We start from the raw sequence: 13,588 nt of genomic DNA, 5'->3' as shown, positions 1-13,588 counted from the left end.
CAGGTCGAAAGATCAAAAGGTACCAGCCATAGTCCGCTCATGCTGCTGCACAGTTGTGTGGGTGCAGTCGGATCGGGCATCGGGACCAGAATGCGGCGTCGAGACATGATGTCGTCCTACGCGCTGCACCTCTTCATCTCCCTCACCCTCACCCTTTCCCGCTCCCGCTCCCGCTCCCTCCCTCACCCTCACCCTCACTCTCACTCTCACCCTCGCCATCGCCCTCGCCCTTGCCCGCACTCAAGGGACGCGGACATATCGCGCTTCGGCATACTCCGAAAACGCGTATATGCGCCTTCCACAGCATCACGCGTCAGAGAACATTGGGGTATCGGAGCACCTGCTTCTAGCTTTCTTGCCACGAGGAGTCGTGAGATGTAACACAAATACATCCATCATGAAGCAGCGTTGTCAGACCTGGAGGCTGTGACAAGGCCCTCAATCAGGATGGACCGCGGTATGAGACCATAAAAAGTTGGCTCGACCCGCTGCACTCTCGTCCGTCTAGTGGCTGCTGCAGCGTGACACCTCGCGATTGTAATCCCCCCTTCTCATCGTGTGGCGGTCGTGGAGCCGACTATGTATGCGTCGAAGGCTGTCAGATGTTCCAAAGAAGCTGCCTTGGTTGCTTCACGTCGTTACAAAGCGACTGTCAACGACGCAGTGCACTCCACATCCGACTGATCATACCGCTCTGTTAGCGACGACGGAGCTACGTTGCCGAATGTAGCTACGCACAGCTGCGTGGCGGCGGTGAAGTCATTGGAGGCATCCGTTGCGCCATGGTTCAAGTAGATGCTGATGGAGCCGTCGGCCTCGCTCTGGGAAGGCGCTGGGGAAGATGGAGACCGCACTCTGCTCCTGAAGTCTCGGGAAAGATTGCGCAGTGATATCAGTTGTCATATTCCCGTTCGTTGCATTGTTCAGTACTGCCTCGTCCGCGAATTTATGCGTGATCATCTGTGGTCAGCAGTTTTACCAAGCATCTCATACCTACTGGATGGCTACGTTGTCTGATCTCAACAGAGCTGTCTCTAGTACAATATTCTACTACCATAGTACATACCCAGTCAGCCAAGCGGCAAAGTCCTGTCTGCCTTGCTGCCAAGCCGACTCTACCTCTGCCCGGGCTTCCTCTTGGGCAAGAACAGATTAGGCGCTGCAGGCCTCTTCTTGACCATCTTGGGTGGCACTGTGCTTGGTGCTGCGCTTGCCACGCTAACGCCTGTCTTCAATGCGTCTGATACAGGCGTGCCGCTTCTAGATCCAGCATTATTGGAGGGTGGCTTGGACGGCTCTCTGGATGCCCTAGAAGTATTCGAGAGGGTCGGAGATGGTACTCGATCGGTGCCCGTGATAGCCGTGGCAAGTTCGGGCGCATAGTCGTCTTCTGGCGTAGCGTCACCCATCTCTACATCCTCGTCCACAACTTTTGGGCCGGGCTTCGACTTGCCGACACGGTCTTGGAAGCGGTAGGTGACCCCATCCATTTTGTCCGGGTCTGCGGCCTGGGTCGACGATTTTGACCCAGGCCTAGTAGCCGTTGGAGCGGGAGGTGGAGTGGATGCGGCCTTGTCTTCAGAACCATCGCCAGGGTGCGCTTGTAAACTCGGAGGCGGCTCGATAGCAGTGCGAACTGGTTCGACCGGTGCAGCCGGTGCATCCTCCATGGTCCGAGTGGTACCTTCCTTAGCGGGAAAGTTGTTGCTACTCTGTCCCAGCATGCTCTTCAGGTTACCAGTCGTGTAGTTGTCACGCCCCTTCGCATCATCGACCAGCTTCTTCCAATAGCGGCCTGAGCTCAGGGTGCTCGCATTGCCCAGCACCCACAAGCTTGACTTGGCTCGCGTGAGACCCACGTTCATACGCCGAATGTCCTGCAAGAAACCAATGGTGCCAGCCGGACTAGCTCGCACGCAAGAGAAGATGATGATCTCACTCTCGCGTCCTTGGAAAGCGTCTGTCGTGTTGAATTCGATGTAGTCCGCAATATCTGGCCCAAATTTGCTTATAAAGGTGCCCTTCATCTCCCTCAATTGAGCCTTGTATGTGACGATAATGCCGATTTTGCCCGTGAAGTCGTATGTTGGAAAGTCTGTTCGCAGACGGGTGTATAGCATGATAGCGACTTCGATCTCAGCTTTGTTTACAAGCGAGTTGCCTCTAGGTGCTGAAGAATGCTGGCCTGCCACGTCGAAGAATCTGTAGGGCGCCAGCAGAGAGCTCGCGTGCCATGGTTGCTTGCGAAGATTGGCCATGCTTGGGCCATCCTTGAGAAGTCCATCATAGAACGTCCGACTAGGGAAGACTGAGATATCCGGATGCATTCGGTACTGTGTGTCGAGCAGATGCACATCCTTGGGATGATTGTTCTGCATGCGCACGAAGAGCGACTGCTCGTACTGGAACTTGGCGGCTTCCTTGGAGAATACTGTCGGCGGCAGTTGCTTCGGGTCTCCGACCATGACACACTTGACACAGCCGTACTTGAGCGGAATGAGGGAACTCATCTCGACGCACTGTGCCGCCTCGTCGATGATGACCGTCTCGAACTCGATACTCAGACCAGAGAACATGTCGTGGCCCGATCCGCTGAGGGTGGCACAGATCACGTGAGCCTCGTCCAGAACTGCCTGTTGCGCTCGCTTGCGATTGAGCTCTTGCTCACGCCCTGCACTCTTCTCATTGTCCTTGACGGAGTCGATGCGTTGGCCCAATTCGGCCTTGCGTCGTCGAATGTGGACAATGCTATCTTCCAGCAGTTTGCGTTTGAGGGGGTCCAGCTTACGCATCTCCTCCTCCGAATCCCTCTGTTGATACAGATCACGCAACTGGGTAGAGATGTCGCTATGCTCTTTGAAGAGTTCAGCATTCATCTTACGCTGCTTGTCGTCAGCTGCGTTGCTGCCTCCGATCTTCTGCTGCACTAGAGTCTCCATAGTGACGTCGGCGACCTGGGCGCTGATGGCCTCGCTGCGTCCGATACGCACGACTTTGATATCATGATGAGTGCCATCCTTGCTTTTCACGCCCTTCATGAGACGCAGCACCAGTTCGTCGACCGCCGCGTTACTCGGAGCACAAACAAGAAGCTTCTTGGCCGGCGCGTCTCCGCTCGCTCCATTGCCGTGGCCGCCGAGTGCAGGCATAGAGATCTTGTGTAAACCTCTCGGTGCGTTCTTCAGTACTTGTGTGAGAAGACCACCAACAATGGCGACGATAGTCTTGGTCTTGCCGGAACCTGGCGGACCTTGAATGAGAGAGAAACCTTCGTTCTCAAGTGCTCCATTGACCGCTTCTGACTGCGCGGTGTTCAGCTCGTATACGTCCCGGAAGTTAGCGACTTGCCGGTCACTGAAGTTGATCTTTGTGGACGGTTTTGCTCGTATAATCTGATTGCACAGATCGTAGTACAGCAGACCTCTCAGAGCACCGTACTCACGCTCGAGTGGTGTAATGGATTGCAACTTGAGACCGAAGATGATGGTCTGCATGATAAGCTGTGGTGCCAGCGAAGTACCCGGCATCACCTGGTATACAATTTCGAGGTGTGCCTTTTGCCGCTTCACTCGGTAGACTCTAGCCAAGCAATGTGGCTCATTCTCATCCACCGCCGGCCTCTTGCCTTTGGAGAACAGGATGATATCACCCTCTGAAAGCTGCTGATCTCGGTTCTCCTGATGTCCGATGAAGCTACTGACCTCGATGAATTGGTCGACATTGCTCCGGTTCTGGATCTTGATCTCGTACGGTTTGGTAGTATCCCGCAGCTCTTCTCGTGCCCGCACCATACCCTGCCAAGCTTCCAAGATAAGCAGAGGCTCAAAGGTTTGTTGATACATGGAAGGGTCGCGGAAGGAATCAACCACGCGCGCAAACTCATGTTCGTTTGAGTTTGGGGGGTAATCGCCCTGGTGGAAGAACTCCCATGACAACATCAAACGATGTAGCGGACCAAGATCGGGCTTCAGTCGGGCTCGCATGTCCTTCAACGATCGGTTGGTACGTGCAATCTTAGTCGGTCCACTCTTAACCTCTGGCTTCAAGCCAATGGCGCCGCTCAGATCGAGCGCGGCTCGAACCTGCTTCTTTGGCTTTGCGGCGGGACCGAAGAGGTCGTCATCAAGATCATCGTCCTCGCTGTCTTCCTCATCGGAGTCGACCATAATGGTCTGGCCTTTGTTGTCGTGGTCTGTGCCATAGTTTCCCAGGCCAATGACGCCGCTTCCAGCACCATTGGATTTGGTCTTGGCTAACATTGCTGCCTTTTGCCGCTGCTGTTCAGCTAAAGTGGCCTTACGCTTCGCAAGGAAGCCCGCCTGATCGACAAAGTCTGGCTTGTTCGCCGTCGTCTTCTGCTTGTCTTTGGTGCTCTGGGGTTTCTTATCCTGCAGCTTCTGTGCGGCTGCCTTGTTGCTCCACGCCTCGAGGTCGATAGCATTCTTGTTAGTCTTAGCAGTAGTAGACACAGGCGTGGAAGGTCCTGGCCCAGACTTGGCCCATTTTTGCAACGAGCTCTGCTTCTTCTGCTTCGTGAGATCAATCTCATCCTCCTCATTGGACAAGCTTTCTCCGAGATGTTGCTCTAGAGCACGCTGTAGCTCGGCTTTGTGCTGCATTGTCAATTTCGTCTTGACCTTGCCCTGCATGGCAGCAACAAGAAATTCAATAGAAGCGTTCTTTGCCCGGATGCCGGATGCCTCCAGGCGTATGAGAATACTGCAGGTCAAAGCTACTGACTTTTCAATAAGCCAATCGTCTCGCAAGCGGATGTATTGGATTATTTTGTGGAAAGCCTGCCTAGGGTGATGCAGAAGATCTGAGCGTTCCTTGAATTCGACGACTGTTCCAGCGATGACTGCAAATTGATTGAAAGCATATTCTGCAAAGTCCATGACATCGCGACAGAAGTCCATCATCATGGCTTTGTCATGAGGTGCACTCCAGGCTTCGGTCTTTTCAAAGATGGTTGAAATGGTGCGCCAGACTGCAGCCCAGAACTTCCGCAGTGCTTCCTGTTCCTGTATGCTCTGTCGATCTCCTTTGCGCAGAATACCATCTTGGCTGTCGCACAAGCAGTCCAGGATGTCGCGACATATCTTCATAAGGTGTTTGCACGGACTAAAGATCCCAGCGCTGGATATTAACAAAATACAGTCGGTTGTGGATTCCAAAGTGGTAGTGAAGTAAGAGTCAGTCACATGCATAAGACAATCCCGCCTGCTGTCCTGCTGGGTCAAATTCTTCAGAACAGCCAGAGCGCCCTGGTGCACCTGGTCATCCCCGCTGAACAGCAAGGCCATCAGACCTTGCGCTGCCAGTGGATCAAGGTACAGCTCCGAGAGTTGATCACCGCTGAACATATCAAGACGAGCTATCAGGAAGTTGAGCACGTGACTGCGTGTCGACAGGAGGGCATCGTTCCAGTTCACCTGCGACTTGTTCAGATCGCTGACTTTCTTCGCGGCAAATGGCTCTAGTTGCACCAGTCTCTTGATCCCAAAGAGAACTGCAGCAGGGAGGGCACTCTTGCCCGCTTTGATGTGTGACGTGGTCATTTTCCAGAGGTTCATGCTTTCGTGGCCGACGATATGATCAATTTCACCCTTCACCTCGATGTACCGGCGATCGCGAATCATGCTCATCACTTCCATCTCTAGAATCTTCCCAATGATCTCCAGGTCAAGTAGCACAGTCTTGGACATTTGAAGCTCTCCTTTCCTCTCGATTCCACTGAGCTCTTGCAGGATCGCAACGAGATGATCGTTGGCGACAGTCTCGATGAGATGAGTATATACTGGCCCGCCGTCCACTGCAGATGTGATGCGCCGAATGGCTTCGAGTAGACAGTTCAAGCCCTTTTCCCAAGCCACGGTGCTAGCATACTTTGAGTACGGCTCTTTTTGGATCACAATGAGCAGCTGATCAAGAAGCGTCCGAAGCGGCGTGACAAGGTTGGCTGGCTTCACACTGTTAATGAAAGCATCAACCCACGCCATCTTCTCCTCAAGACGTAACGGCACAGTCTCATCCGTGGTCTGGAGGAGACTGAGGAACCCAGGGGCCTTGAAAATCTGTTCTGCGACGTATTGAGGTGTCATTGCTCCAACAGCGTCCCAGAACTTTGACCCGCATAACCTGATCATGTTCTCAATGCTTGCAAGAAGGTCTGAAAAATGTGCGTGCTTGAGTGCGCAGTGATCAATTGCCAGGGTGAACAAGTTCATGTCCATGGCTCGGAGATTGTTGGTCATAACTTGCTCGTCCATTTGAGCCAGCAGAAGCCGCGTACCTTTCCAGAATCTGGGCAGGAATGAGGCGTCGATGCCGACCAAGTTCACCCGATTCATTGCGGGTTCCAGCCATGGCTTGACGGCACAATCAAACTCCTGGACCAGCATCTTGCGTTTGGTGCCGGCTTTGATAATATTGCGCTCGCCCCAGCTTGATCGCTCTTCGTTACCGTTGTAAAGGAAGGCAGCCATGCCGGGTGCATAGTTTGGCAAATATAACCTCTTCTTCTTGCCCAGCACAAGCTGGAAGGCCGGGTCGAAAGTGCGTTGCAGTACGTCCTCATTGCGCAGAAATGGGATACAATGAAGTGACTCGAACAAGGCGAACATACCGAGGACACCCGCAGCTGTTATCTTTCGTTTTTCCTCGGGCAGAACAATAAGGTGCTCTGTCATGCTGTCCAGGCCGGCGATGATTCTCTCCTCGTTCATGGTGTCAAAGGTCTTCATGAATTCGAGCACATCATCTGCTGGATACTCGTACTCGAGTTTGTTGCGCAGCAGCCGGCGACCTCGATGGAACTCCCGTACGCAGATATCGCAGCGTGTGAGCTGCCTTTGCAGGCTCACCTTGAGCTGTTCCTGGTACTCTCGAGCGTCGGCGCCGTCAAAGGCCAGAATGACGCACACCTCCAGCGCCTTATCCCGCCGCTCGTGTGCCTGCTTCACGAGCTCTTCTCGCGTCTGCTTCACATCTTCTGGCTCCGGGCCGGCCTCAATGTCCTCGGCAAAGTACACTTCGTCCTCGTGGCCACTCGTTCGTGGACAGAACCAATGCTGGTTCTCATCCGCGAGAAGCTCGTCCAACTTCTGCACCAACTGTTGGCCTGCCATGTCTCATGCAGAGAGGTGCCGGGCTCACGAGGCCCGACGGAGTGCGAGATGGGGGAGGTGTCTGTCTCGGTGTCGTGAGGTCATCCAAGCACAATTATGAGCAGCAGCTGACCGAATCCTCCGTCTCTGCACCGGTCCAGTCCCGGGTCCAGGTGGATGTCGTGATTGCTGGTGCCGTACGTCTCGATCGGGGTGAAAGGGCGGCGGCGGCGGCGGCGGCGGTGGGAGTGGTGGTGGTGAATTGAAGTGATAAGCCTGGCGGCAGCGAGATGGTTGAGAAAGGCTGGGCGCTGGGAATGCCTGAAGCAGGTAAAGTTGCGAGTGGAGGTGGAAATGGAAGGTGCGAGAATGGAATCAGAGCCGGTCCTGCTCTGGCTGATATCTGGAGGACGTAAGTAAGTGAGTAGGACATACAGATTAAGTGAAGAGTGTCGAGGAAGGCCATGTACTTTCTGTGGTATGGAAAGGGATGCAACGCCGCCCAATGCTCAATGCCCCAATGCCCTATGCTGTCTGCTCTCTGCCCATTCCAGCGGGCTCGGCGAAGGAAAATATGTGACGGGAAGAGAAGCAAAGCACAGCTCAAAGTAAAGCAACAGGAAACGCGACAAGCGAGAGCTCTGGATGTCGTGACCCACCCGCACGCGACTGAACGCGGATCATCTCGGCCCGGCGACACGCTCCGTTCCTTCGTCCTTGGCAAAATGCGTGCACGCTAAACCCCTTCTGCCAACTTCACTTGCTCAAAGCCATGCCCTGCCCTGCCCTGCCCATCCTTTCACCTCCACCTCCACCACTCATTCAAGGTACTCCACATATATATATACCGTGTCTTGGATATCCCCCGTGTGCAACCACAAACATACCAGCTGCGATGAGTGTATGGGACATATTACTGGTATGATGAGTGCCTACAGAAATACCCTGTCAACATGTCTTCCGACCTATTCGCCGCCTTTGGAGAGGTGTCCCAGTCGACCAACGTAGGAAGCCCGAGGGACACTGGGATTGCAACGCACTCGACCTCGCCAACACAAGCGGGAGCGAGCCAAGTCAACTCTCGACCATCTCTCGTGCCGAACGATGCAGACGACGATGACGACTTTGGCGACTTTGAAGATGCCTCTGCCATTGCCCCTGCAGATCTCACACAAAGTCCCATGAGCGGCACAACACATCGGAGCCCTGGCCTCAGCACTGTTTCAAGAAACTCAACGCCTTTTCCACCGAAAGCTCAGACGAGGGAAGCGGAACCGGAGCAGGTTATCGGCCAGCACCCGTTCGCCAAGCACATGGATTTCCTGTTCTCTGGCGGAGACGATGAGTACGATGCCGGTGATGATGACCTCGAGGACTTGTCGAAGAATCCTGAGGCTGCAATGGAGTACTCGAAACGTATCATTGCGGAGCAGGAAGCACAGGCCAAGAAGAAGCCTTTGCCATTCTCGAAGCCACAAGGTCCTTCGCCTCTTCCTCCCAAGGCGTCGAACAAGCTGCAAAAGAAATCGGGCTATGTGCCTGCCAAAGATCCGAATGTGCTGTTCGATGTCGACAATGTTTCCGAGCCCGATCTCGATGATGACTTCGGCGACTTTGAGGCCGCACCTGTGAGCGCTCCGCAGCCTGCGCCAACGCGTCCCGTGAAGACCTCACCCGCAAAGCTGCAGAAAAAGAGTGGTCCTCCCATCCCCAAGGCGCAGGCAACACCACCTGCATCTGCACCAAAACCACGCATGCCGCAGATAGACCTGCTCGGATTGGGGGACGCTGTTTCTGTGCCCAACATCATGAGCCCACGCTCTGAAAGAGCCCACGAACTTCTGGGTCATGCGAAAGCAGACTCAATGTCGAGACCAAAAAGCTCAAGCTTACTTCCCAAGCAAGAAGAAGATGTCTGGGACGATTTCGACACTGCTGATCCCGTGTCAGCTCCCGCGCTACTTCCCTCCCACGGCAAGGAAACCTCAATGGCAGCTTCGAGACCACCCCCATCAACAAGTATCGCATCAGTCCTCAACAGCATTAAATCCGAGCCTTCGCAGAGCGAGCTACCGCCAACAAATATCCCACCACCACTCATCCTCCTCTCACGCTTCACCGCAATCTTCTCCGCTGCAGACGAAGCCCTCTTTCATCCCCTCTCCAAATTAGAGTCGACGCAAAGAGGTCAACTCCTCGCGCACCCGGCGACCCACCAGTTCCTAGCAACACATCTCCAATCCGCCATCGTTCTCGCTCACATCATCGCAGGACGTAAACTCCGGTGGAAACGCGACCAGATTCTCGCTGCATCAATGCGAATCGGTCCCTCAGCCGCAGGAGGAGGTAAAGGCGGAATGAAACTGACATCGATCGACAAGTCTGAAGCGGGCAAAGAAGATCGAGAAGTCCTCGACACTGTACAACGATGGAAGGGCCAAGTGGGTAAGTTCCGGAGCGCGGTCGCGGCGGCACCAGGCAAATTGGGGCCTGTGCCCGAAGTGGCGGAGACTATGCCGGTGAGGACGCTGAAAGCGACCGAAGGAGGTTTCACAGCGCCGCACGCATGTGCTCTGTGTGGACTGAAACGAGAAGAGCGAGTGGTCAAGGTGGACGTGGATGTGAATGATAGTTTTGGGGAGTGGTGGGTGGAAGGGATGAATCTTCATACTTTGTGTATGCAATGGTGGAATGAGCACAAAGGAAATCTGAAAGGGAGGTAGGGAGGTAGGTAGGTAGGTAGAACACTTTTGTAGTCAACAGCAATTTGCATTACTGTAATTCTGACTTTGCTTTTTGGGGTATCTCATCTCTCTCGTTCTGCTTTTTGGGGTATCTCATCTCTCGTTCTGCTTTTGGTGGGTATCATCTCTCTCTCTCTCTCTCTCCTTTGTGGGTATCATTCGCGCAAACACCATTACCATAGGAAACATCAACGCAATCAGTTTTCAACACACAAAAGGTAGAAAACACACGGACTTGAGCCTTCCTCTCTCTACAAACAAGCAACAGTCACACCAAGCGAGATTCATCCATCGCAACTTCGAAGAGCCCCAAAAAGCGTTCGTCGTCAGTCAAGAGATTCTACATCAAGGAATGAAAATATACCCTGTTCTTTTCTTTCCTTTGGTCGAAAAAAGCAAGAACATACACTCCTATCACCACGCGAGATCATCTCATCACAACTTCGGCAGCTCGAAAGCACAATCCGTCGTCGTTTCAAGAGATCTACATCATGGATGATAGAGAGCATGTGTCTCGCTTTGTTTCTTCCTCAGTCGAAAAAGCAAGAGAGATATTTCCACCCAAGCGAGATTCGTCCATCGTGAACGTTCGAGGCTTCCAAGGCATCTTCTTTCGTCGGTCTGGAGAATCTTCATCAAGGTGTTGTCCTGTGCGTGCCTGTGGTCGAGTCAGATTACCAAGCGAGATCATCTCATCGCAACTTCCGGCAGCTCGAAAGCCAAAATCCGTCCGTCGGTCAAAAGAGATCTACATCAAGGTCGTTGTCCTTTGTTGTGTGCCTCCTCCTCCTGTGTGTCAAAAGTCAGATCTTTCACCAAGCGAGATCATCTCATCGCAACTTCGGAAAAGCTCGAAAGCAATCCGTCGTCGGTCAAAGAGATCTACATCAAGGTTTCTGTCATCTTTTTTCTGTCCTTTTCTTCATATTCAAACTCCGACCCCAAAAACCCCTCAAATTCATTACCGTCCCAAAACGAAAACAAAAACCCAAACTCCGTGCTCGAAAAACCGCAAAATTCAATCCCTCCCAAAAGCAAAATCCCAAACGTTCGCGGGTGAAGGTATTGCCTCGCGTCTGTGTGAAGCGGTGCACGGCGGGCGTGAAGGTATGGGAGGCAGCGCGGTGGCTTTGCTTGCTTCCATGTTTCAAAGCAAAGCGGGATCAATATTGCCTTCCATGTTCTGCAGCAGTACAATATTGGCTTCGATTTTGGTCGCAATCTGCTCTGCCTCCTGGAGAATATCAGAAAATTTCTCTCTGTATTCGGCCGACGTCAGCGACGTGAACATCCCGTCCACGTTCGCTGGATCGAGTTGGCTCATTTTATCTCCAACCGCGACCATTGCTTCGTTCCATTTGGATCGGTCGAATTCGGCTCGCACACCGTGTCTGTCCAGTTTCTTGTGGGCGATGAACGATTTCTCGATTTTGCCTCTCTGGTCCTTGAACGCGTTTTCGGCTTGGATTCTCAAGATTTCTTTTTCTTGCGCGTCAGGGTCGGGAAATTCGTCTTGTCCCTCAAAGTTCAGCAATGGAGTGGCCAGCGAAATCAGACTAGCCTCGATATCCTGACTGATGTTGTCATACTTCTTTCGTGCCAAGTCCAGCTTGCGCACATACTCTGGCAATTGGAGGGTTCTAGCCGTGTAGAGCTTGCGGGCTATGTATTCGGAAGTTTCGATCTTATGAATTGCTTCGCTCCATCCTTGACGATCGAATTCTGAATACTCGGCTTCCACGGCGTGTTGTTTGTAGAGAGCATCAGTTCGGCCTTTTGCGGCCTCCGTCTTCTCTCGAGCCTGTTGCATTTCCATGACCGCACTCAGCTCCGCGAGATTCATACCTGGTAATGGAGCCCGCGGCGCCTTATTGGCGTCGTCTTTGGGATCATCGGGCTTCTTGGTGTCATTGCTGACACCTGCCTCGATGTCTTCCAGATCGACGCCGGCGTCGTGGTCGAGATCTGCCTCGATCGCGTCCAGATCGTCATGGGCGTCGAATTCGGAGCCTTGGTTGGAGTCCATGCCTCCACCGTCCGAGGCTCCGTCATCGTTGGAATCGCTTCCATTGCCTTCGGCACGTCCACCATGGCCAGCGTCGTCGTCATTGTCGTCGTCGTCGTCGTCGTCGTCGTCGTCATCGTCATCGTCGTCGTCGTCGTCGTCTTCAGACTCGTCGTCAGGCTTCCCCTCAGACTCGTCGTCAGAACCCTCCTGGGGGTTGGCCGCTGCCTCTTGCACAGCGTCTCGAAGCTCACTACTGATATCCTCATATCGTGTGCGCAACGAGACGAGCGCGTCACAGTACTGCGACCAGGAGAGAGTATTGCCGACGAAGCCTTCTTTGGCCAGGTCCCTCTCATCATCCAGGTTCCACAGTTCGTCGGCCCACAACAACTGGTCGTCACTGTTGAGTTCCGTCAAGGTGTTGTTGGCCTCGTCCATGGCAGCTTGCAAAGCTTGCTCCAAGTTGTGCAGAGACGGCTGCGCTTGCCCAGTCATATCGGCATCGGATGGCTCCAAATCGACCATGCTAACATCAGCCTCCGCAGAAGAAGAGGCGTCCGCGGTGGCGCTGTCGCCCACAGCCAACTCACTCGCTTCCGCCATCTCCACCTGCGGTCCACGTAGCAACGCTGGCTGTGCGAGGGCCGGTGCCTCTTCCATTGCCACATCTGCTCTCACAGCTGCTGGTCTCGGCACAGGGACGGCGGCGACGACTTCGTTGGCTTCCCCCAGGTTCTGGAGAAACGAAAAGGCGGGCTTTCGAGCAGCTGAGGGACCCAACGCCCGCTCAGACTGTCTGGCCTCTGCCTCCTCGGGACCCTTCCCCTGTATTGGCGGCGCGGCGAGGAGTGCAGTGGCCGAGCGAGCCTCAATCTCCGAAGGGATTGGAGCCCACTGCGCCATCGCATCGTCATCCTCTCTGGAGTCGCGACAAAACGACTTGCCAGTCCGCGTGTCTTTTGGGCGACCTTGTACGTCGTACTCGGTCGGTGACGATGCTGTGGAGAAGAGCGTCGACACCTTGCCAAAAGCAAAGTCGGACTTGGGCACCGTCAGTCTCGTCGGCACAGGCCAAAGATCCCTCGATGCCCCAATCGTGGTTGCCCCAAACGAGAAGACCTGGCCGACGCGAGGCATTGCCTCGGATGTTGGCTCTGGCGCCGAGGAATGGCTCGGTTCCTCTTGACTGGCGCCCAGCAACAGGGAATCGGCGGCGCTGTGCTTGTCAGTCAGGCGAGCAGCTCCCTCTTGACCGTCCTTCAGGGCGGCGTCGGAATGCTGCGTCTCGCCAGACTCGACCACCAAAGCGATCTTGTCAGCTACGCAAGCAGCTCCCTCTTGACCGTCCTTCAGGGCGGCGTCGGAATGCTGCGTCTTGCCAGACTTGACCACCAAAGCGATCTTGTCAGCCACGCAAGCAGCTCCCTCTTGACCGTCCTTCAGGGCGGCGTCGGAATGCTGCGTCTTGCCAGACTTGACCACCAAAGCGATCTTGTCAGCCACGCGAGCAGCTCCCTCTTGACTGCCCTTCAGGGCGGCGTCGGAATGCTGCTTCTGGCGCTGCAAGGCGGCAGTGTGGTCGATTTGTTGCCTCAAGATAGTCGCCTCATAGGACTCTATCTTCTGCTCCAAATCTGAGATGGCCGCATCTCGGGTATTCACCTCCTGCGCCAATCTTGAAACAGCCGCATCACGGTTATCTGTTTCTTCCTGGATGGTCGCATCACGGT

The 13,588-nt window shown here is 54.2% G+C and overlaps 3 protein-coding genes across 3 annotated transcripts; 1 reads left to right on the top strand and 2 right to left on the bottom strand.

Annotated features, from left to right (window-relative positions):
• Positions 1 to 1,032: 1,032 nt before the first annotated feature.
• SEPMUDRAFT_122176 (uncharacterized protein) lies at positions 1,033 to 7,266 on the bottom strand. Its single transcript, XM_016901751.1, has one exon. The coding sequence runs from the start codon at positions 7,125 to 7,127 to the stop codon at positions 1,116 to 1,118; it is 6,012 nt and encodes a 2,003-aa protein (XP_016764809.1). The 5' UTR covers positions 7,128 to 7,266; the 3' UTR covers positions 1,033 to 1,115.
• A 949-nt stretch (positions 7,267 to 8,215) lies between these two features.
• Positions 8,216 to 9,867, top strand: SEPMUDRAFT_76130 (uncharacterized protein). The gene is made up of 2 exons (XM_016910128.1): positions 8,216 to 8,767; positions 8,828 to 9,867. The coding sequence occupies exons 1-2, from the start codon at positions 8,288 to 8,290 to the stop codon at positions 9,827 to 9,829; spliced, it is 1,482 nt and encodes a 493-aa protein (XP_016764808.1). The 5' UTR covers positions 8,216 to 8,287; the 3' UTR covers positions 9,830 to 9,867.
• Positions 9,868 to 10,762: 895 nt separating this feature from the next.
• Positions 10,763 to 12,217, bottom strand: SEPMUDRAFT_145875 (uncharacterized protein). Its single transcript, XM_016903314.1, has one exon. It carries the CDS (start codon positions 11,874 to 11,876, stop codon positions 10,998 to 11,000), a length of 879 nt encoding a protein of 292 aa, XP_016764807.1. The 5' UTR covers positions 11,877 to 12,217; the 3' UTR covers positions 10,763 to 10,997.
• Positions 12,218 to 13,588: the final 1,371 nt, after the last annotated feature.

Source organism: Sphaerulina musiva (genome assembly GCF_000320565.1).
Source record: "Sphaerulina musiva SO2202 unplaced genomic scaffold SEPMUscaffold_1, whole genome shotgun sequence".
Lineage (NCBI taxonomy): Eukaryota > Fungi > Ascomycota > Dothideomycetes > Mycosphaerellales > Mycosphaerellaceae > Sphaerulina > Sphaerulina musiva.
The sequence above is the reverse complement of the archived record's forward strand: the minus strand, read 5'-3'. Positions and strand labels throughout refer to the sequence as shown.

Coding starts and splice junctions, on each gene's coding strand:
- SEPMUDRAFT_122176 (XM_016901751.1), bottom strand. CDS start 7,127: ATGGCAGGCCAACAGTTGGTGCAGAAGTTGGACGAGCTTCTCGCGGAT.
- SEPMUDRAFT_76130 (XM_016910128.1), top strand. CDS start 8,288: ATGAGCGGCACAACACATCGGAGCCCTGGCCTCAGCACTGTTTCAAGA. Junction 8,768..8,827: donor AGCCTGCGCCAACGCGTCCC/GTGAAGACCTCA, acceptor CCCAAGGCGCAG/GCAACACCACCTGCATCTGC.
- SEPMUDRAFT_145875 (XM_016903314.1), bottom strand. CDS start 11,876: ATGGACTCCAACCAAGGCTCCGAATTCGACGCCCATGACGATCTGGAC.